At 39.3% G+C, this 22,957-nt stretch overlaps 1 protein-coding gene across 2 annotated transcripts in view; it reads right to left on the reverse strand.

Annotated features, from left to right (window-relative positions):
* Nucleotides 1-15,600: 15,600 nt before the first annotated feature.
* RNLS (renalase, FAD dependent amine oxidase) overlaps nucleotides 15,601-22,957 on the reverse strand; it is a 126,574-nt gene continuing 119,217 nt past the window's right edge. For both annotated transcript variants that reach the window (XM_063435279.1, XM_063435280.1), the window contains exon 7: nucleotides 15,601-15,826. In XM_063435279.1, the coding sequence (XP_063291349.1) occupies nucleotides 15,674-15,826 (153 nt within the window). In that variant the 3' untranslated portion in view covers nucleotides 15,601-15,673. The remainder of the gene's footprint in view (nucleotides 15,827-22,957) is intronic.

A 22,957-nucleotide genomic window follows, 5' to 3' on the forward strand; every position in this document is an offset into this window, starting at 1 on the left:
AAAGAGTGCATAGAGGGTACAGTCTTATGACTTCTGTTTCTTACAGCCCTCGTGACCGGTCCTGTCCCAGATCCCCATCGAGGAGAAGGGAAAAACCGGCAGCCTGCCCGGGATGTGGAGCAAGGCCTATGGATAACTGCAGGCTCTGCAGAAGATGCTTAGCCATGGTCGCAGGTGAATCTGATCGCCAGAAGTCACCGCAAGCCTCTACCTCCTCAGCAAAGGATATTGCGTATTGGATCAAGCAGGCAGTGGTAGAGGGAATTGCTGAATCTCACAAGAATAAGAGATCAAGAGGTGAGACCTTCGGCATGGATTCAGATCAGTCTGAAGACGAATACAGACAACCTTCAGCGTACCAGGATTTAGAGCCAATCTCTTCCAGCGAAGAGGAGTATATGGAACAACCATGCTCCTTGGACTCCAAAGCTATGGAGCATTTGATTATGGCTGTTAGACGTACATTAGATTTGCCGGAAGAGGCCAAAGAATGTTCGGCTTCTGACAGACATTTTGGAGATTTGCATAAGAAAAAACCTTCCTTCCCAGTTCACAGCTCGATTAAAGACCTGATGAGGAACGAGTGGCAAATTCCTAGTAAAAGGATTACTAGTCAGGGAAGGCTTTCAAAGTTATACCCGATCAAAGAGGAGGATTCCAGATTGTGGACTACGGTACCTAAAGTGGATGCTCCTATCATTAAGGTTGCTAAAAGATCTACGCTTCCGATTGATAGCAATGCTTCCCTTAAGGAGCCCATGGATAAAAGGATAGATGCTGATTTATCTAAAGCCTTCATGACAGCAGGTTTGGGTTGCCACCCGGCCGTATCCATCTCTGCTTTGTCTAGAGCCATGCGTTCCTGGTTGCTTGACTTGGAGGATGACATCGATAAAGGTGTTAGTAGACGTCAGATGGCAGAATCCTTAAGGGATATCAAACTCGCCAGTGACTGGCTTTTGGAATCCTCCACTGACCTTATTAGAATTCTTTCGAAGGTTATGGCCCATGCAGTCACCGCTAGACGGGCGCTTTGGCTAAGGTCCTGGGGGGCAGACCTTTCCTCTAAGAATAATCTATGCTCACTTCCCTTTATGGGAGAAGTGCTTTTTGGGAAACCGCTGGATGAAGCTATTAAGAAAGCAGCGGAGGTTAAGCAGGTCATGCTGCCTCAAGATAGACGTCCTAAGAGACCTCATCTGGACCGCAGACCTTTTAGGGATCAAGGCTACTTTAGAGAAAGTAAGACCTACAGACCAGGCAGAGAATTCTCTAGGCATTCCAATTGGAAGAGCGGCCAGAATGTAAAATCCTCTAGGGGCAAGACGCAGACTTCTTCCTTTCGCCCCAACAAGCAGTTCTGAAGGTGGCTTACTCCAGGTTCCTCGAGTGGGAGCACGTCTTTCATTCTTTCAGAGGGCCTGGGAAATCATTCCAGATGCTTGGGTCAGATCCATTATCAGCAGAGGTTATCATCTGGAATTCGAAGATTATCCGCCTCCACCAAGGTTTGTTCGCACACGGCTTCCTGCCAACATCCAAAAAAGAGAGATTCTGAGTCTCTATGTCTACAATCTTCTTATGGAAAAGGCCATCGTACCTGTACCCATAGGAGAAAGATTCCAGGGTTATTATTCTCCCCTGTTTTTGGTCAAGAAACCGGAAGGAAAATGGAGACCTATTCTAGACCTCCACCAGCTCAACCTTTACCTCAGAGTCAGAAGATTTCGCATGGAATCCATTCGCTCCATCATCCCTGTTGTTCATCACCAAGATTGGATGATATCAGTAGATCTCAGGGATGCCTATTTTCATGTCCCTATCACGATCGCCCATCAAAAGTTTCTCAGGTTTTGTGTCCGGAACGAACATTTTCAATTTCAGGCCCTTCCTTTTGGTATAAGCACGGCCCCAAGGACCTTCTCGAAGGTTCTGGTCACCATCATTGCCTTGCTCAGAAAAGAAGGTGTAGCGGTGTTTCACTACCTGGACGACATCCTGGTAGTGGCCCCGGACCTGGGAATAATATTTCTACACAGACAACTAGTCCTCGACACTCTATCTCATTTCGGTTGGCTCATCAACTACGAGAAGAGTCACTTGCATCCTTCAAGAGAACTAATATTCCTGGGAGCGAATTTCAATACAGACACGGCGATTGTATCTCTCGCACACGACAGAAAGATCGTACTTCAAGATCGGATAAGAGACTTCAGACTGAAGACTTCAGCCTCGGCAAGAGAGTTTATGAGACTCCTGGGGACTCTCTCCTCCACGATAGAGCTTGTCAGGTGGGCACAGTGGAACCTTCGCCCTCTTCAACAATTTTTTCTGAGAAATTTCAGGACCAGCTCGAGGGACTGGGAGTCGCTGATTCACATTCCTTCGGCTCTGAAACAGAAGCTCCTTTGGTGGATGTCGTGGGAACACATCTCCCGAGGATTCCCCTTACGAGAAATAGACTGGGTGGTCATTACGACGGATGCCAGTCTGACAGGTTGGGGGGCACATTTAGGCAATCGATTTTTTCAAGAAAAATGGCCACCGAAAACTCAATGCTTGCCTTCCAACATCAGAGAACTAAGAGCTACTTTCCTGGCTCTTCTTCATTTTCAACAGCTCATCAGGCATCGCTGGGTCAAGTTGAGAGTGGACAACAAAGCAGCTGCTGCCTACATAAACCATCAAGGCGGAACAAGGAGTGTAGCCCTGATGAGAGAGATCGTTCCCATTATGACCTGGGCTCAGAATCATGTGGAAGGCCTGTGTGCCACCTATCTTCCAGGGAAGGAGAATGTATTAGCGGATTTCCTCAGCAGACACCTGATAGAAGCTTCAGAATGGCAACTTTCCAAGAGGATCTTCACCCAGTTGGTCCAGAAGTGGGGTCTTCCCCAAGTGGACCTCATGGCAACCTATCGGAATGCGCAGGTTCCATGCTTTGTGTCAAGAAGATACCATCCAATGGCAGTTGCTCAGGATGCTCTATCCATCAGTTGGGTGTTCAATCTAGCTTATGTCTTCCCTCCGATTCCGCTCATACACGCTGTTCTGAGAAAGATCTCCAAAGAACATTGCAAGGTGATAGCTGTTCTTCCCTTCTGGCCTCGTCGTCCTTGGTTTCCCCTGTTGCAGAGACTATCGATGGACCTGCCTTGGGAACTTCCAATATCAGAAGACCTGCTGATTCAGGGTCCAGTGTTTCATCCGGAGCCTCACAAATTCAGGCTCCATGCATGGCTATTGAGAGGAAGTCTCTAGTTGAACATGGCCTTTCGGACCAGGTTATCTCAACACTATTACGTTCCAGGAATTCTTCTACTTCTTCTACTTACCATAAGGTATGGGAAGCCTTTGCACGATGGTGTAATTCCACGGTTCAAGATTTAAGTTCCCCTTCCGTGTCTCAGGTTCTGGGTTTCCTTCAAGCAGGCCTGGAGAGAGGCCTTCAACTTAACACGCTTAAAGTGCACTGCTCGGCTCTTTCAGCTCTTTCTGGTGTTCGTTGGGCTTTAAATCCTATGGTGATTCGTTTCTTCAAAGCTGTCATTAGGATTAGACCTCCTATCAAGGGATTCTCGGCTCCTTGGAATCTGCCTCTGGTTCTGCAGGCCTTGACGGAACATCCCTTCGAACCTATCGATGAGGTCCCTATGCAGGTTCTTTCTCTAAAGACCCTGTTGTTACTGGCCTTGGTATCTGCTAGGAGAATGTCAGATATCAGAGCACTGTCTTCTGAACAACCGTTCACTACCTTCTTCGATGATAGAGTTGTGCTACGCCCTAGACCTGAGTTCCTTCCTAAGGTTGTTACTTCCTTCCACCTGAATCAAGAGATTGTCCTGCCGGGGTATTTTCAGGATCCATCATCTCCTGAAGAAGTAAGATGCCATACACTAGACCTGAGGAGGTGTCTTTCCACGTATATTGGACGTTCAGCTAATTGGAGAAAGTCTCCCCAATTGTTTGTGATTCCTTGGGGTTCTCGTAAAGGTGAAGCAGCCTCTGTCGCTACCCTTCGTTCCTGGACCGTTCAGGCTATTTCTAGAGCTTACAGGTCGAAACAGGTTCCGGTTCCCAAGGACATCAAAGCTCATTCCACAAGGTCCATTGCTACTTCATGGGCTGCAGAGTCAGGGGTTTCTGCAGAGAGCATTTGTAAAGCTGCCAACTGGTCGTCTTTGAAGACCTTTGTACGTCACTACAGAGTGGATGTCTCTTCTCATTCTGATTCGGAGTTTGGCCTTTCGGTCTTGAACTCTTATAAGCCTTAAGTGGATATTAAACAATTTTTGTAGCATGACTTACCCTCCCTGAGTGGTTATTGCTTTGGGAATCCCATATGTTAAATGCTGCCATGATTAGCCAGGAATAGAGAAAATTTATTTATACTTACCGTAATTTTCTTTTCCTGGCTATTATTCATGGCAGCATTTGGTCTCCCGCCCTCTCTTGGTTTATTTGTCTTGTTACTGGACTGAGGTGTGGAGGATACTGGGGTACCTAATATAGTAGGGGAAGGTAGGCTTAATTGTTTGATTGATTGTGTTTCCTGTCCTGAGGGTTAGAGGGAGGAGCTAAACCCATATGTTAAATGCTGCCATGAATAATAGCCAGGAAAAGAAAATTACGGTAAGTATAAATAAATTTTCTCTAATTTTTTAAACTCAATGGGCCCTCACAACCCTGTGGGCTCTGGTACAGCTGCGCCACCTTTCCTGAGTGGTGATAAACTAAACATTAAATATAAATGTATGTATTTGTAACGTTGGAGTGTTCCTCATTTAGTTTATATTACTATCTCTCTGTGTATATAGATATAAAGTTAAACTCAACTAGCAGTAGCTTGTAATCACTAGTGATTATCTCCCATTGTAGAGAAGCGCGGGAGACCTTCAGAGTAAGCACAGCAATTGCCATTATTATTTTATTATTTATATAACGCCAGCAAATTCTGTAGCGCTGCAACAGTTCTATATACTCCATGAGAAGCACTTACTACCATTTTAAACATTAATTCAAAGCAAGTGAGCAGGTTACCCTCCTGGCTGTCTGAATGACCGCTGAGAGGGTGTTACTAATGCCATTTTAAAAAATGCTAATTTCTCTTGAAATTGTCACATTTTAGAAAATGAGACAGAGGGAACAGCCAGTTAATAGTGTTCTTTTAATGCTGATTTTAATGCGTGCAACAAACCATATCCATAATACTGAATAAAATCTAACAGATGCACCTTCAAGTTCAAGGTCAGCCTTTATCGCATTAACATGCATTATTTTCATTGCATGTTTAATAGGAAGCCTAAGATGCACTGACAGTTGATGATAGGTGGTGATGCAATTTGTCATCATAGTGCATAAATAACTTACTCTTAGAGAGAGCCATGATCTCTAAGCCTAAGGCATGTTTCTAGGACTGACAAGACATTTCAAGAATAATTTGTGGAATCTTGGCACATGCTATTAGGGTGTGTATGAATTCATTGTTCTGCTTATTTAAACTACTGTATGCTTAAAGGGAAACTCCAGTGCCAGGAAAACAATCCGTTTTCCTAGCACTGGATGTACCCTCTCCCTCCCACCCCCCAATCCCCAGTTACTGAAGGGGTGAAAACCCCTTCAGTCACTTACCTGAGGCAGCGGCGATGTCCCTCGTCGCTGCCTCCTCCTCTGCGCCGCTCCTCCTCTGTATTGTGTCGGCCGGTGGGCGAGACTGATCCCGCCCACCGGCCGAGGAGACCTAATACGCGGAAGTGCCACGCATGCGCATTAGCGCTCCCCATTGGAAAGCATTGAAAACGAATTTCAATGCTTTCCTATGGGGATTTAAGCGACACTGGAGGTCCTCACACAGCGTGAGGACGTCCAGCGACGCTCTAGCACAGGTTTCCTGTGCTATAGAGCAGGAAGTTCCCTCTAGTGGCTGTCTAATAGACAGCCACTAGAGGTGGAGTTAACCCTGCAAGGTAATTATTGCAGTTTATAAAAAACTGCAATAATTACACTTGCAGGGTTAGGAGTAGTGGGAGTTGGCACCCATACCACTCCAATGGGCAGAAGTGGTCTGGGTGCCTGGAGGGCCCCCTTTAAAGACGGAATGAATAGTTGAGGATTTGGCTTTTTCATGGAATATCTATGCATATACACATTTCAAAATGATACACATATTTACTTTCTACAAACTGTATCATACTCTTTTTTTTTTTTTTTCATCAGTGTGAAAATTAAAAGCTGTGCTTTTGTAAACCTATAATAGATCATAATAACAAAAGATATGCCGTGATCTTTCTCAATTTTTTTTGTGTGAATTCTTACGACACCATTAAGAGAGTTTCTCTAATTAGCAAAATATATTTACATCTGTTATAACATGAGTGGGATATGAGAGTAATTCTGAAGCAAAGTCTCAAACATTGAGCAGTCACCATGGAAACCAATGGAATATTCCTGCTGATGGCTTGACTTTTAGAACATTGCCCCTGATTAACTCTTTGTAGATAACCCCCAATACGCAAATATTCACAATGTCTTTAGATTAAGATTAAAATTTAAATATGTGTGTGAGTATGTACTCACATAATACAGTATATGAAGGGTTATTCAGTAAAATGTGAATTGTAGCAAATTACATTGTGATAGCAACAAACAGTGAACCGGTGTCAGGGCCGTGGGCATCCAAGGCTTATTGATGCACATAGGGAGTTGATGCTAGCCTGTGTAGTCCGATCACACAGAAGAGCTACTTTAGCTTAAATGACCATGATAGAAACGTGTCCGTACGCACGGTGCATCACAATTTGCTGCGTAGCCACACTCTCATGATCCTCAAATCATTGTGTTGTCTTGGCCTCCAAATTCCACAGACCTCAAGCCGATTGAGCATCTGTAGAATGAGCTGGAACAATAAATACGATCTATGGAGGTCCCACCTCAGAACTTGCGGAACTTAAAGGATCTGCTGCTAATGTCTTGATACCAGATACCACAGGACATGTTCAGAGGTCTTATGAAGTCCGTGCATCGATGCATCAGAGCTGTTTTGGCAGCATGACCTACATGATATTGGAAAGCTGGTTTTAATGTTGTAGCTGATCATTGTTGGTGATTTTTATTTCATGTGGCTATTTTTTACTAACAATTATTTATAAAGATTAATTGAGAACTGCCAAAGGAATTGAACATTTTAGGTTGAATGCTTTGGCAGTATTATGGCTAAGAGCATTATGTAGTACAGCTGGAGTGCCGTAGATTACCTCTAGACAATTACTCCCCCAGACACATAGAGCTCTTTATTTTTCCCCACATTCTTACTTAATGTGTGTGCTCCAAAGGTGTTAGGACGCTTAACAGTAAAAGGAAAACAGATAAGACTATAAACTGTAAATGGCAATACATTGAGTAAAACAAAAAAGGAGTGCAAATACATGGCACACTATCATATGTAGTTAATATCAGTTCACTGAAAGAGAACAACAGGACAATAAGTGAACGGCACAGTTTGCATTAGAACAAGAAAGGGGAGGTGCATAAAAGGTTATGGTAGATATAGAAGGGAAGAGATACAGTGAGAGGACACAGGATTATGGAATCAGATATACAGTAAAAGAAAAAAAAGGTTGCGCCACAGATAAAATGGATCAAATAAAAGTAAAAACAACAATACAATAAAAATATAAATAGGTATAGTCCAGAATGGTTTGTCAGTCCCAATAGGTGTCTTGAGGTAAAGTAGGTATAGTCACTAATTCCGCTGTGGGGGTAGATTCTCTTGTTGTAGTATTTTTCTACCGTCTCGTAATATGGAAGACACAAGGTGAAAAAGACTAATCGTGCGGAGTGTATACACTTAATGTGATAGTATAAAAATGATATATGTTACACTCACATTTAGTTGAGCTATAGCCAGCTCGGGGTTTGTAGGCATACAGCGGTATAATCCCCGCTGATGGGATATATTGTTGCTTGTCCTCCAAGGGGTACGTCCAACTCTCAGGAGAAGAGGGAAATAAAAACAGCAGATAGTGCTCTCCGATTGATTGATTAAAAGGTGGTGAATAAAATAAGATAAAATATACTCACAAATAAAGTGCAGATCACACTGCACTCAGGTTATAGCGTTAGTGGTATAATCCCCACTTCAGGATATGTAGAATAAAAATGCCAGGAAAAAAGTAAATAAAATAAAATAATAGTAATAATTGTGTATATAAAATGATAGTGGTACACTAATTAGACCAAAAAATCATTTATTATAAAATAACACAATATAAATAACCATTTAACGCGTTTCACCGCTGGGGCTTTATCAAAAATGGAATAACATATTACCTGGCACATAAAGAATTTATATAGGTACTGGTACTTTAAAAAATGGCGCCAAGATGACATCATTGTTCGGCAGCCAGTTAAAATCATACAATTAACATTTCACATAAAATAAGTAAAAGCTTTAAATAAGAATATGCATCATATTCCTTAATGTACCTTATCCTTGTGGGTTACATTCTGTTTAAAACCGAAGTCTTAAAACATAGATTTGAATAACTTTTAAAAATTGCGCGTCACGTGACTCGCACAGCATCTTGGGGAATGTAGTGTGCGAGTCACGTGATCGGCGTGAGGTAGTGCAGCCGTCCTATTGGTGGGCGGCATGTACTCCTCTGAAGGTGGGGCAACGATCATCACGTGACCCGCGGCCAATAAGGAAGTAGTGTGCGGGTCACGTGGTCGGCAGATCGGCGAAAGGGCGCTTGGGAGATGTAGTTTAAAGCGCCCTTTTGTCTAAAAATCGGATTAAATGAAAAGGATTCTTTACTTTTACACATATAGATAGACTTAAAATTAGACATAATGTTTATATTTTGGTTGGACATATTTTGTATTCATATAAAAGTTAAATTGATTGTGTTGATATAAATTAGGGGGGGGGGGATTAATTAGAGACATGTGTATGGGAATTATATAACAAATATTAATAATATGATTATTAAAATACATAAAACAATTTTAAATCTAATAACACATTATATGAACCATTTTAAAAGGAGTATTTTAAATAAATATATTTTTTAAAAGTTTTTTTTAAAATTAACTTTGGTATAATAAAACATTTTGAGAACCATTATATAATAAAATGGTGATAGGTAAAAACATAGGAATGCCACATAAAAAAATGATTATAGTGGGGATTATATGTACATACTGCAACTGTAATGCATACATTGAATGTGTGTTGACATATATATATATATATATATATATATGCTGCAAATAGCAGTGAGGAATGCTGTCAGGTTGGGGGTATCCTAGACCATAATGCCGTAGTTGACAACTATGAGTAGGATAGCCCCAAACTGACAGCAAAGAAATAAAAATGATAATATAATTTAATAACATCATAAAAAATTAAATAAATCAAAATCAACATTGAGACCTTGGGGGGTTAAAGTTTGTAAATTAAACACCCACTCCATTTCTAATCTCCCTAGAATATTTTTCATATTTCCACCTCTCCATGGCATTTTGCATTTCTTGATTCCTATACATTTGAGGAATTTAGGATCTCGGTTATGTTTGACAAAATGCTTTGATACAGAGTGGTTGGGATATCCGTTCTATATATTTCTGCAATGTTCTGCTAATCTAACCTTAAGACATCTGGTGGTCATGCCCACATATTGGAGGCCACAAGGGCACTCCAATAGATAGATGACATTGGTGGTATTACAGCCTATAAAGTCTTTTATAGTATAGTTCTTCTTAGTATTGTTAGATCTGAAGCTAGTAATTTTGGACTGTGTGGAGGGGTCAGTGCTCTTGCATACAATGCATCTTTTGCACTTGTAAAAACCTTTAGCTCCATTTAAAAAAGTGTGTTGGGTATTTTTGATTTCTTTCGTGTAATTATTAGTCAGAATGGATCTAAAATTGGGAGCACCTCTAAAAACAATTTTCGGTTGTGTTGGTAAAATGTCTTTCAAGATATCGTCTTGTTTTAGGAGATGCCAATGCTTTTTGATTGTTTTCTTGATAAAACCACTTTTATTGTTATAGTTAAAAATAATCGGGAGGGTGGGGGCTTCTGTGTTACTTTTATCCCTATAGGTAAGAAGACTCTCTCTTGATTTATCTTTCACTGTTTGTATAGTGTTATCCAGTTTTGTGGGGGAATAGTTTTTTTCTTTAAATTGTTTCTTTAAAAACTGTGATTGTTCACTGAAATCATCGATATGGGAACAATTGCGTCGTATTCGTAAAAACTGACTTTTGGGTGCACTTTCAAGCCATGGTTTATAATGGCAGCTGGTGTGGTCAATTGCAGTGTTAGTGCATACTTTTTAAAAATGTGTTTTAGTGTGAATTGTGCCTTCTTTGATAAAAATACATAAATCTAAAAAGTTAATTGTTTCTTTACTATATTCACATGTTAAAACAATCCCTCTATTATTAGAGTTAAGATGGGATATAAAAGAATTAAGTGAGTCCTCTGAGCCTTTCCATATAAAAAATAAATCATCAATATACCTAAAATAGGAGACCAGGTTTTGCTCCCAGGCATGTTGTCCCCAAATGGCGCTGGATTCCCAGTCTGCCATAAAGAGATTGGCATAGCTGGGAGCAAACCTGGTCCCCATAGCTGTCCCCCTCTTTTGGAGATAAAAAGAATCATAAAACCAGAAATAATTATTGGTTAAAATGATATTAATACCTTCTACAATAAAATCAATCTGAGTATCCGGAATTCTTTTTTCATTGGATAATATAGTTTTGACAGCATCACATCCAAGTTGGTGAGGGATGATGGTATGTAATGAGGTGACATCACATGTGACAAGTATAAGATCTGGTTCCCAATTAAAACTGTTTAAAAATCTCAGCAGTGACATTGAATCTTTCAAATAAGATTTTGTAAGTTTTACTGCTGGTTGTAGCAAGATATCAATATACTGAGATAAATTACACAGTGGAGAGTTAATCCCGGATACAATTGGTCTACCTGGGGGATTCTTAGCATCTTTATGTATTTTTGGTAAAAAATAAATTACCGGAATCCGAGGGTACTTTAAAAACAAATAATCAAATTCTTTTTTGTTTATGATATTGTTATCTAGTCCTTTTTGTAAAAAGGTGATTGCTTTTTTCTGTATAGAGGATGTAGGGTCACTAGATAGTTTTTCATATACAGCAACATCATTCAGTTGTTTGTAAGCTTCTTTTATAAACATTGTGCTAGATTGGATAACTAGGCCTCCACCTTTGTCAGCAGGTTTGATAACAATGTCTTTATCTTCTTGTAATTGTTTAATTGCTTGTTTTTCTAGTGTATTTAGATTTTGGGCGTCATATTTATTGTATTTAATTTTGTTAAAATCTCTTAATACAGACTTTTCAAACATCACAAGTGGGGCTGTTTTAAAATGATAGGGATAAAAAGTGGATTTTGGTTTGAGGTCAGTGTTGATATGAAAAGGGTTGACAGTGGAGGTCGAGGGGAGTGGGGAAGAAGGGTTGGGGGGATTGGCCTCTGAGTTATGTACATTAAAAAATCTTTTGAGTGTGGCTTTCCGTACAAATTTGTTTACATCTAAAAATGCTTCAAAGGGTTTAAAAGAGTTGGTTGGTGCATATTTTAGTCCTTTACTTAAAACTGAAATCTGTGCTGCATTTAAAACTTTCTGTGATAAGTTAAAAATACCAGCATCGGACTCGTTTGGTGCAATCATTGTCTTTCTAATCTCTCTCTTTTGCTCTCTTCTGCCGCTCCGTTTGCCTCTGGGCTTAGAGTTCTTTTCTTTACTCTTGTTGGATGTGGTGTATTTATGAAGGTGTTGGGGTGTGTCTGAATCTCTAAAAAATGATCTTCATTTTCGATTTCGGAGTCTACAGATAATAGTTGGTACCTATTGGTATGTGTAATGGGGGTTTCACTGTGATTTTTGTAGTAGTGGCTAGGTCTTTGAATATTTGGTGAAATGGGGGTTTCACTGTGATTTTTGTAGTAGTGGCTAGGTCTTTGGGTTTCAGGGCTACGTGCATTGTAATAGTTAGAACGGGATTCTTGGTGCATAGAGGTGTGGTGGGGAATTCTCCGTGGTTTAAATGTGGTTGGTCGGTGGTATGAGGTTGTGGATGCATGGTTGGGATTGAAGTTCTTATAGTGAGGTCTTGGTTTGTATGGGGAGTGATGAGAGGGTTGTTGTGGGTTGATAAAGTGTTTCTTAGTATCATATGCATATGAGGGTTCATAACGTGTGTGGGGTGCTGTTGGTCTTTGGTATTTATATGGCTCTGTTCTATAAGACTTTATAGGCTGTAATACCACCAATGTCATCTATCTATTGGAGTGCCCTTGTGGCCTCCAATATGTGGGCATGACCACCAGATGTCTTAAGGTTAGATTAGCAGAACATTGCAGAAATATAAAGAATGGATATCCCAACCACTCTGTATCAAAGCATTTTGTCAAACATAACCGAGATCCTAAATTCCTCAAATGTATAGGAATCAAGAAATGCAAAATGCCATGGAGAGGTGGAAATATGAAAAATATTCTAGGGAGATTAGAAATGGAGTGGGTGTTTAATTTACAAACTTTAACCCCCCAAGGTCTCAATGTTGATTTTGATTTATTTAATTTTTTATGATGTTATTAAATTATATTATCATTTTTATTTCTTTGCTGTCAGTTTGGGGCTATCCTACTCATAGTTGTCAACTACGGCATTATGGTCTAGGATACCCCCAACCTGACAGCATTCCTCACTGCTATTTGCAGCATATATATATATATATATATATATATGTCAACACACATTCAATGTATGCATTACAGTTGCAGTATGTACATATAATCCCCACTATAATCATTTTTTTATGTGGCATTCCTATGTTTTTACCTATCACCATTTTATTATATAATGGTTCTCAAAATGTTTTATTATACCAAAGTTAATTTTAAAAAAAACTTTTAAAAAATATATTTATTTAAAATACTCCTTTTAAAATGGTTCATATAATGTGTTATTAGATTTAAAATTGTTTTATGTATTTTAATAATCATATTATTAATATTTGTTATATAATTCCCATACACATGTCTCTAATTAATCCCCCCCCCCCTAATTTATATCAACACAATCAATTTAACTTTTATATGAATACAAAATATGTCCAACCAAAATATAAACATTATGTCTAATTTTAAGTCTATCTATATGTGTAAAAGTAAAGAATCCTTTTCATTTAATCCGATTTTTAGACAAAAGGGCGCTTTAAACTACATCTCCCAAGCGCCCTTTCGCCGATCTGCCGACCACGTGACCCGCACACTACTTCCTTATTGGCCGCGGGTCACGTGATGATCGTTGCCCCACCTTCAGAGGAGTACATGCCGCCCACCAATAGGACGGCTGCACTACCTCACGCCGATCACGTGACTCGCACACTACATTCCCCAAGATGCTGTGCGAGTCACGTGACGCGCAATTTTTAAAAGTTATTCAAATCTATGTTTTAAGACTTCGGTTTTAAACAGAATGTAACCCACAAGGATAAGGTACATTAAGGAATATGATGCATATTCTTATTTAAAGCTTTTACTTATTTTATGTGAAATGTTAATTGTATGATTTTAACTGGCTGCCGAACAATGATGTCATCTTGGCGCCATTTTTTAAAGTACCAGTACCTATATAAATTCTTTATGTGCCAGGTAATATGTTATTCCATTTTTGATAAAGCCCCAGCGGTGAAACGCGTTAAATGGTTATTTATATTGTGTTATTTTATAATAAATGATTTTTTGGTCTAATTAGTGTACCACTATCATTTTATATACACAATTATTACTATTATTTTATTTTATTTACTTTTTTCCTGGCATTTTTATTCTACATATCCTGAAGTGGGGATTATACCACTAACGCTATAACCTGAGTGCAGTGTGATCTGCACTTTATTTGTGAGTATATTTTATCTTATTTTATTCACCACCTTTTAATCAATCAATCGGAGAGCACTATCTGCTGTTTTTATTTCCCTCTTCTCCTGAGAGTTGGACGTACCCCTTGGAGGACAAGCAACAATATATCCCATCAGCGGGGATTATACCGCTGTATGCCTACAAACCCCGAGCTGGCTATAGCTCAACTAAATGTGAGTGTAACATATATCATTTTTATACTATCACATTAAGTGTATACACTCCGCACGATTAGTCTTTTTCACCTTGTGTCTTCCATATTATGAGACGGTAGAAAAATACTACAACAAGAGAATCTACCCCCACAGCGGAATTAGTGACTATACCTACTTTACCTCAAGACACCTATTGGGACTGACAAACCATTCTGGACTATACCTATTTATATTTTTATTGTATTGTTGTTTTTACTTTTATTTGATCCATTTTATCTGTGGCGCAACCTTTTTTTTCTTTTACTGTATATCTCTTATATAGAGGGTTAGAGGGTTACCCTCTAAAGGTCGCTGCCTGTTTAATATATTATTAGCGCTAACCTTACCCCCCTTTTTTTATGGAATCAGATGGCTGGTGCTAAGAGAGGGGAAATGGAGAAATAGGAACATAATGAAAAGTAAAGTGGAGGATGAAGGGGGTGGGACAAAGAGAAAAATTAAATAAATAATACTTTTTAAAATAATTTTTTTGTGAACATGGAACAATTGAATATCATATTATAAAAATCGAAGTTTAGTAATACTTAAAAGTAGTAATATTTTACCCCTGGCCCGCCTTAATGCTGAGGATGCATAGGTTGAGTCTGCGGCTTCGGTTGTCCAGGTCATCCACCCAGACCCAGGTAGTATGCCTGCTCATACAAAGGCATATCAGTCAATACCTATGCAATATTAAGTGCTAGTAAAATGGTGCATGACATACATTTTCCATCACAGGCCCTTAAGAGAAAGGAAAAAAAAAAAAACTTAATAATTTACTCTTGCTTCTTTAAGGGGGTTAAAGGAACAATCCGGGCACCAAAACAACTTAATCAGAATTAAGTTGTTATGGTGCCGGCTGATGCTTTAAGCCAATCAGTAGCTCTCCATTCACAAAAAGGCTTGAGAAAACTACATACATGTCCCAGGCCGTTTGTAAATGGCTTAGAGCAGGGTTAGCCAACCTTTGTCACTCTAGATGCTTTGGACTACATCTTCCATGATTCTTTGCCAGTATTGTGGCTGTAAGAGCATTATGGGAGATGTAGTCCACAACAACTGGAGTACCGAAGGTTGTCTACCCCTGGCTTAGATTGTCAGTGACAAAGACTGCCTGTTTCAGAGATGTTGAAGGGCAGAGCTAAATGGCACTGGATTCTAGATTTTGGTGTTAAACCTTTCATGAACGGTTTAACCCCTAAAGGTAAGACAGAGCCTAATGACCTCCAAGCACCATAATAACTTAATTCTGGTGAAGCTGTTATGATACCCAGAGTGTTCCTTTAAAGAACCTGCTTCATAATAAACAAAAGACGCATCCTGTAAAAGTTACTTCAGGTTATATCAATATAACAATCAATCTCGGCTGATGCCAGTCAGGCTTTACAAAACAATAAATGCAATTAACTTGAGCACACAACTGCGTATTGTCCACCAGCAAAGATTTATAGTATTACATAACTAGAGTGTACATAAAAAAAAAACTCTTGTGCCAATATCATAATTGAGATGATAACATTTCTGCAATCCGTAGAGCTGACTCTGTACATCCGTCAAAGTTAGAATGTGTAAATCCGTCTCCTCCACACAGGAGCAAAGGCTTGCTGTGTAGAGTTATCCGTCCAGGACACTCCGGGAAGGATTCAGTAACCTGCAATGCAAGTCAGAAAAGCATGTGAGTAATATAAAAGTGAAACAATGTAATAATATTAAATAAACCGATCTCTTGCTGGGAGTGTATGCTATTAGTTAGATGTAGTTGGATGTAGCTCCAGCCTGGTGTTGGCATTAAGGGATTTATTTGTAACCAGATCACAGAATTGTGCATCCCATTTTTGCTGGTGATGAAGATTTCTAGACATGTGCAATTCGTTGCGCTCTGAATTTAAATTCAGACGAATTTTGGCAAGTCGAACGGTTCCGAATGTCCGAAGTGACGAATTTCGGAAGTGCCGAAGTGACGAATTTCGGAAGTGCCGAAGTGCTTCGGATTTCTGAAAAGTGGCAAAATGGAAGAGGGAGGGAAATTTACGGGAATGATGACAGGAATCTAACCCTAGCGTTGGGGTTACTGTTCGGGGTAGGGCTAGGGGTTAGATTTTGAAATAGTATGAAGACAGATGGTGCCAGGGTATAATGTAAACTGAATTGTACTGCTTATGTTGAGGCATATGACTGTAAGGGTCTACACATTCACAAAGTACTGAAATACTTAAAAATAATACTAAGACAATATTTGTTAGATTCTTATAGAGGGTTTTAAAAATCAAAAAGCTAAAAAACAAATTGCATTGTTGGAAAGATACACCTAGAAAACAAAGGCAACAAATACATCTATCAATGTTAATGTGGTGTGTTACAGGAACATTCCAAATGCTTTATGTGTTAAGAGTGTTCTCTATTTTTTCTATTTTACAAAAAGTGCAGATTTCAATGGAAAATTGCACTTTTATAAATTAACCTTGTTACACGACCCCAGCTGTCAGACTACCAGTCCTGTTACTTCCTGGTTGTTTAGATCGGTGGAGCTAAACTCAAGAGGCAGCAATAGCCCAGAACATCTGCCTTGCAGTTGCAAAGATTTCTCATTGAGCTGCATTGGAAAGTCAGTGATTGGACAGCCAAAAAGTCTATGATTCGTTAAAAGCAAAGGGCTTGCAAAGGCTGCAAACAAGAAATCTGCAGCTTTTCCATGCTATTTTCCAATATAGCCCCACTGAAAAAAATGCTAACATGCGTCTTTTCTTTGAGGCATATTTACTAAACAGGGATTTTTTGGTGTTTTTTTGTTTGGAGTGTACCTTTGTCTGATTAATGTGGTAAAACCCTTCAATTTTAATATTGCATATTTAAAAAAAAAAAAATTATGCACACACAAAACTTTACCCAACTACAATAAAATTATGTATAAAACAAGAACGTAAACATAACATTTCACAGAGTAGTATGTCTGTGGACATAAGGTATGATCACAAAAGTATACAGCGATAAACTCACATTCTTCTAAACTACAAGTATCTGCTCATTTAGTCAGCATGGATAATATACTCCAGCATATTGACCCTCCTGGACTTCCAATTACCCAAATAAAAATCGGATATACTAAATTAAGGTACAATCTAAAGCATTTAAAACATACAGTAATAACTTCTCAGTTTCCAGGATCATGTAGATACGGATCATGTAGATACAAGACACAAATGAAAACTAACAGCACAATGCATTTCGACAGATGTCTTCTTCAAATGCATAAAATATCCACAACATCACTACCTATATACACACTAATAAAACAAGTGATTTGCATACATGTGGGGCATTTTTAATTCTTACGAATTGTGTCCCTCCATTAATGTATGTTGTATCAGTTTCCTTTCCTTATCAGTCTGTAAGCCTCTGACCATAAATGTCGCCATCATTGAACAGCCGGTAATACCTTTTAGCCATCTTTAGATTTCCGTAAGTGACCTCATAAGCCATGTTTAGAACGGTATATTATGAAAACCCAACCATTGTCAACCAAAACGCATACATTGCAAACCCCCTTTATTTAAAATATACAAAATGATAGTTCATAATGAATCTTAATACAAATATTACACAGTAAAAAATATTAAGTCTTATTAAAGGAACACTATAGGGTCAGGAACACAAACATGTATTCCTGACCCTATAGTGCTAAACCCACCATTCCCTTAAAAGGAATTTAACCCTTTTTCCAGCCCTGCGGGTCCACCAGTGCTGTGCTGGCTCTGCCCCCTTGGTGACATCACCAGAACGGTCAATTTTTTAGCCAATGAAAAGCATTGAATTGGATACAATCGACAAGGGGGCGGGGCTAAAGGCTGTTTTGGCCAATCATCACCTCCTCATAGAGATGCATTGAATCAATGCATCTCTATGAGGAAAATTCAGCTCCCCCATGCAGAGCGTGGGGACGCTGAACGACAGTGCTGCCTACTGTGCAGCACTGAGCCAGGAAGCACCTCCAGTGGCCATCTGAGGTGTGGCCACTTGGAGGTGTCCCTAGGAGCAATGTAAACACACTGCCTTTTCTCTGAATAAGCCTGCATGTAATGATTATACTCACCAGAACAACTACATTAAGCTGTAGTTGTTATGGTGACTATAGTGTCCCTTTAAATATTCATAAATATATATATTTTTATTTTTTTAAATTTTCCTAAAAATTGAAATTTTAGCCTTAGCCCACTTAGCTCCTTGAAATGGTCACCCACCTCTCCAAGGTTTGACCTTTTGGATACCCATCAAGTGCAAATGTCTAGGATGCCCCCCTTCCTCCATGTACAGGAGCAAAATGAGCAGAAACAATATGGCCTCTATTTAATAGACTTTCCAAATGATTCAATCCTGTTCGAAAAAACTTTTCAAATCATTTATCTACAAAAAATAGACTTTAATGGGGACTTTTGTAGATCAATCAATTGGAAAGTTGTCCTAACAGTATTGAATCTTTTGGAAAGCTTGTAAAATACAGGCCTATCTTTGTCAAATGTTCTTATAATATTCCCTCTTTGAAAGGCAAACCAACCTTTAGAAATGTAAACAAACATATATAAACTGAGAGACATTATTCAAATTGCCATTGTAGACTTGACACTTTACCCTTTCTTTTTAATTAATGAATACTATTATATTTTGTTATGTATAATTTTGGATTGTAGTATATCTTTATAAAGCTTCAATTTAGGTGCGGTTTAAGGTTTGTGTCTCAAAAACATTTCTATATGTAACCCCTGTATTGCACATTTTAAAACCCGAAAAATGTACCTGGAGCAACTATATATGTTTATATGTAAATATAAAAAAAACATTTAAACAGTGGCACATTTTAACAGCTTGACTTTGCCTGACATTTAAAAAATAAAATAAAAAAGGGTTTAAGGGAGTAGTTCAAAACTGAAATCTTCAAAACAGTTACTGGGGTCACAAATAAGCTTAATGCCCCACGCATTCTGATTTAAATATTGCAAGTTATTCTTGTCCGCCTCACCAAATTAGAAAGAAAATAAATCTAATTCTCTTTTATACAGGTATAGGCACCAGTCATGACAGAAGTAACAAATAAAAAAAATAAAAAAAATGTAGATTAAAAAAATATATATTTTATAAAACAAAACAAAATACAAATTACGCTGTAGAGAGACAGAGGATGTATAAATGAATGCTCCTTTAATTTATCAGCAAAAATAATACAATGCACAATAAATAACATGTTCCACTTTGCTTACTAAAGCTAAAACTTCCTCTCGCGAGATCTGGAGCATTGCCAGTCGAGCTTTAAAAGAATATATAAATAAATACTTGCACAATTTAAACAAACATGTAGTTGGCACCTCTAAGAATCCATCTTGTTGGCCAAGACCACTTCTCTCACTTGTCTTGTTACCACGCAATAGGATTTACACTGTAGGAGAGTGGCTTTTGTGAGGTCTTGGAAAAATGAGTAGTCGAGATGTTTTACCCTTAAGCACTGACATGGATCTTGTCATGGACAGTTTGGCATTTGAGGATTACATCCCGGGCCAGATTAGGTGACTGCTTGTAGAAACCAAGTAAACCAAATACCCCACCAATAACAATTTTCTTTGTTACCGCATGGGGTAATATGGTAGCCAGCAGACATCTGGTGTATTGTTGCAGTTCCTCTGTTGTGATTGCCGCTGAAATTTCACCGATTTTGATGTGTGTGGGGTGTTGGCCATCTTTTATTGCCGTTAGCTGGGCCAACACCGCTTGCTGTTGGGTCTAGATCTGCTGCAAGTCTTGAAGCGTGGGCAGGTGAGTTTGTACTTCAACAATGTCCTCTCCCTGATGGCCTGCAAATCTGTTTTGATGTAGCTAGTTTCGCCGCCAGTATTTTGTGGAAGTCAGACGAGTGGACCTTCAGGTCATGCTTGGTGGTCAGAGTTGTCATCTGAGGACTATGGAGTGAGGAGTCGTGGTGCTCGTGGATCCACTGAAGGCTCTGGCCCTTGCTGCTCGGGTGGTGACATTAGGATCTTCGCTAGAGCGGCCCTGGGCTGTGTAGCCGTTGTAGCATGGCCCCTCTGTCCCAGCCCTATACCACTAAGATAGGTTTTTGTGAGTGGCGACCCATGGCTGGTGCGAGAAGTAGATGTAGAGGGAAGAGAGGCCAGATTCTCCCACATCTCAGAGGGTTTGCAAAGACATGCCTTCTGTGTACATTAGGCCCTGGTGTTTCGTCTCTATTTCAGCTGAGTTGGAGCAAGAAAGGACAGCATCTAGTGAGGTGCCTAGTTCTGTGGAATCCAGCTAGACGTTTTTTTGTGGCTGGCTGTGCCTAAGATTCAGAGATATTTGTCAAGATTTGCAGTAATCTAGAGGAGCTTACAAGAATGGCATCTGTTAAAGTCAGTGAGCAAGCTCCTCTTCCATCTACTGCTGTTTTAATACCCTTCTAGAGCCTCCTCTGTGTAATTAATGTTCAATTTACAGAGCAAGAGATAACGCCTACAAAAATCAGTTAACATCTGATAAAAAAATATTTTTTTTTTCATGCATGTTATGTGATTCAGAGCCAGGGTAAGTGTGACTACGGCTGCATGGACAGAAACAAAAATTATTTAACTCCTAAATGGCAGAGAATTGAGCAGTAAGCCTGCAGGGGCATGGTTTGCACTCCAAAACTGCTTAATTGAGCTAAAGTTGTTTTGATGCCTATTGGTCAATTTAAGATACACTTTTAAACCATTAAGCCCCCTTTCTTTATACATACAGGGAGTGCAGAATTATTAGGCAAATGAGTATTTTGACCACATCATCCTCTTTATGCATGTTGTCTTACTCCAAGCTGTATAGGCTCGAAAGCCTACTACCAATTAAGCATATTAGGTGATGTGCATCTCTGTAATGAGAAGGGGTGTGGTCTAATGACATCAACACCCTATATCAGGTGTGCATAATTATTAGGCAACTTCCTTTCCTTTGGCAAAATGGGTCAAAAGAAGGATTTGACAGGCTCAGAAAAGTCAAAAATAGTGAGATATCTTGCAGAGGGATGCAGCACTCTTAAAATTGCAAAGCTTCTGAAGCGTGATCATCGAACAATCAAGCGTTTCATTCAAAATAGTCAACAGGGTCGCAAGAAGCGTGTGGAGAAACCAAGGCGCAAAATAACTGCCCATTAACTGAGAAAAGTCAAGCGTGCAGCTGCCAAGATGCCACTTGACACCAGTTTGGCCATATTTCAGAGCTGCAACATCACTGGAGTGCCCACAAGCACAAGGTGTGCAATACTCAGAGATATGGCCAAGGTAAGAAAGGCTGAAAGACGACCACCACTGAACAAGACACACAAGCTGAAACATCAAGACTGGGCCAAGAAATATCTCAAGACTGATTTTTCTAAGGTTTTATGGACTGATGAAATGAGAGTGAGTCTTGATGGGCCAGATGGATGGATTGGTAAAGGGCAGAGAGCTTCAGTCCAACTCAGACGCCAGCAAGGTGGAGGTGGAGTAATGGTTTGGGCTGGTATCATCAAAGATGAGCTTGTGGGGCCTTTTCGGGTTGAGGATGGAGTCAAGCTCAACTCCCAGTTTCTGGAAGACACCTTCTTCAAGCAGTGGTACAGGAAGAAGTCTGCATCCTTCAAGAAAAACATGATTTTCATGCAGGACAATGCTCCATCACACGCGTCCAAGTACTCCACAGCGTGGCTGGCAAGAAAGGGTATAAAAGAAGAAAATCGAATGACATGGCCTCTTTGTTCACCTGATCTGAACCCCATTGAGAACCTGTGGTCCATCATCAAATGTGAGATTTACAAGGAGGGAAAACAGTACACCTCTCTGAACAGTGTCTGGGAGGCTGTGGTTGCTTCTGCACGCAATGTTGATGGTGAACAGATCAAAACACTGACAGAATCCATGGATGGCAGGCTTTTGAGTGTCCTTGCAAAGAAAGGTGGCTATATTGGTCACTGATTTGTTTTTGTTATGTTTTTGAATGTCAGAAATGTATATTTGTGAATGTTGAGATGTTATATTGGTTTCACTGGTAAAAATAAATAATTGAAATGGGTATATATTTGTTTTTTGTTAAGTTGCCTAATAATTATGCACAGTAATAGTCACCTGCACACACAGATATCCCCCTAAAATAGCTATAACTAAAAACAAACTAAAAACTACTTCCAAAAATATTCAGCTTTGATATTAATGAGTTTTTTGGGTTCATTGAGAACATGGTTGTTGTTCAATAATAAAATGAATCCTCAAAAATACAACTTGCCTAATAATTCTGCACTCCCTGTATATAAATGGGTTTGTGCTTTGTTTTTGTTTATCAATGGTTGAATTTTAGTCATGGGCTGTAATAGATATGGCTTGTGAGGATGCTTCCAGAAATCTAACAATGGCTAAGTGGTATTTACGACTATTCAAAGATGGCATAGGATATATTTCCGTCCAGATTAAAGACCGATCAGGAAAGGTAAATGACATGATAACAAATGTTAAAGTAAGAATGCAATGCAGCTGTGAGAATTAAAAAAACATCCCTCAAGTCTGTTAATCATGTAATTTATGGGTATTAAAAAGGGATTCATGCTCTAGACATATTATGCACCTGGAGACAACTTCTATGTCAAAATACATAGTGCGCTTACCAGTTTCCAATGGTGTACTGTATCGGTGTGATCATGTGACGTTTGGATGTGATTATGGAAACTGAGAAGTATGATATTACTGCATGTGATATAATTATACCATTCTTCAGTGTATATCATCAAATTTAG

The sequence above is a fragment of the Pelobates fuscus genome, chromosome 10, assembly GCF_036172605.1.
Source record: "Pelobates fuscus isolate aPelFus1 chromosome 10, aPelFus1.pri, whole genome shotgun sequence".
NCBI lineage: Eukaryota > Metazoa > Chordata > Amphibia > Anura > Pelobatidae > Pelobates > Pelobates fuscus.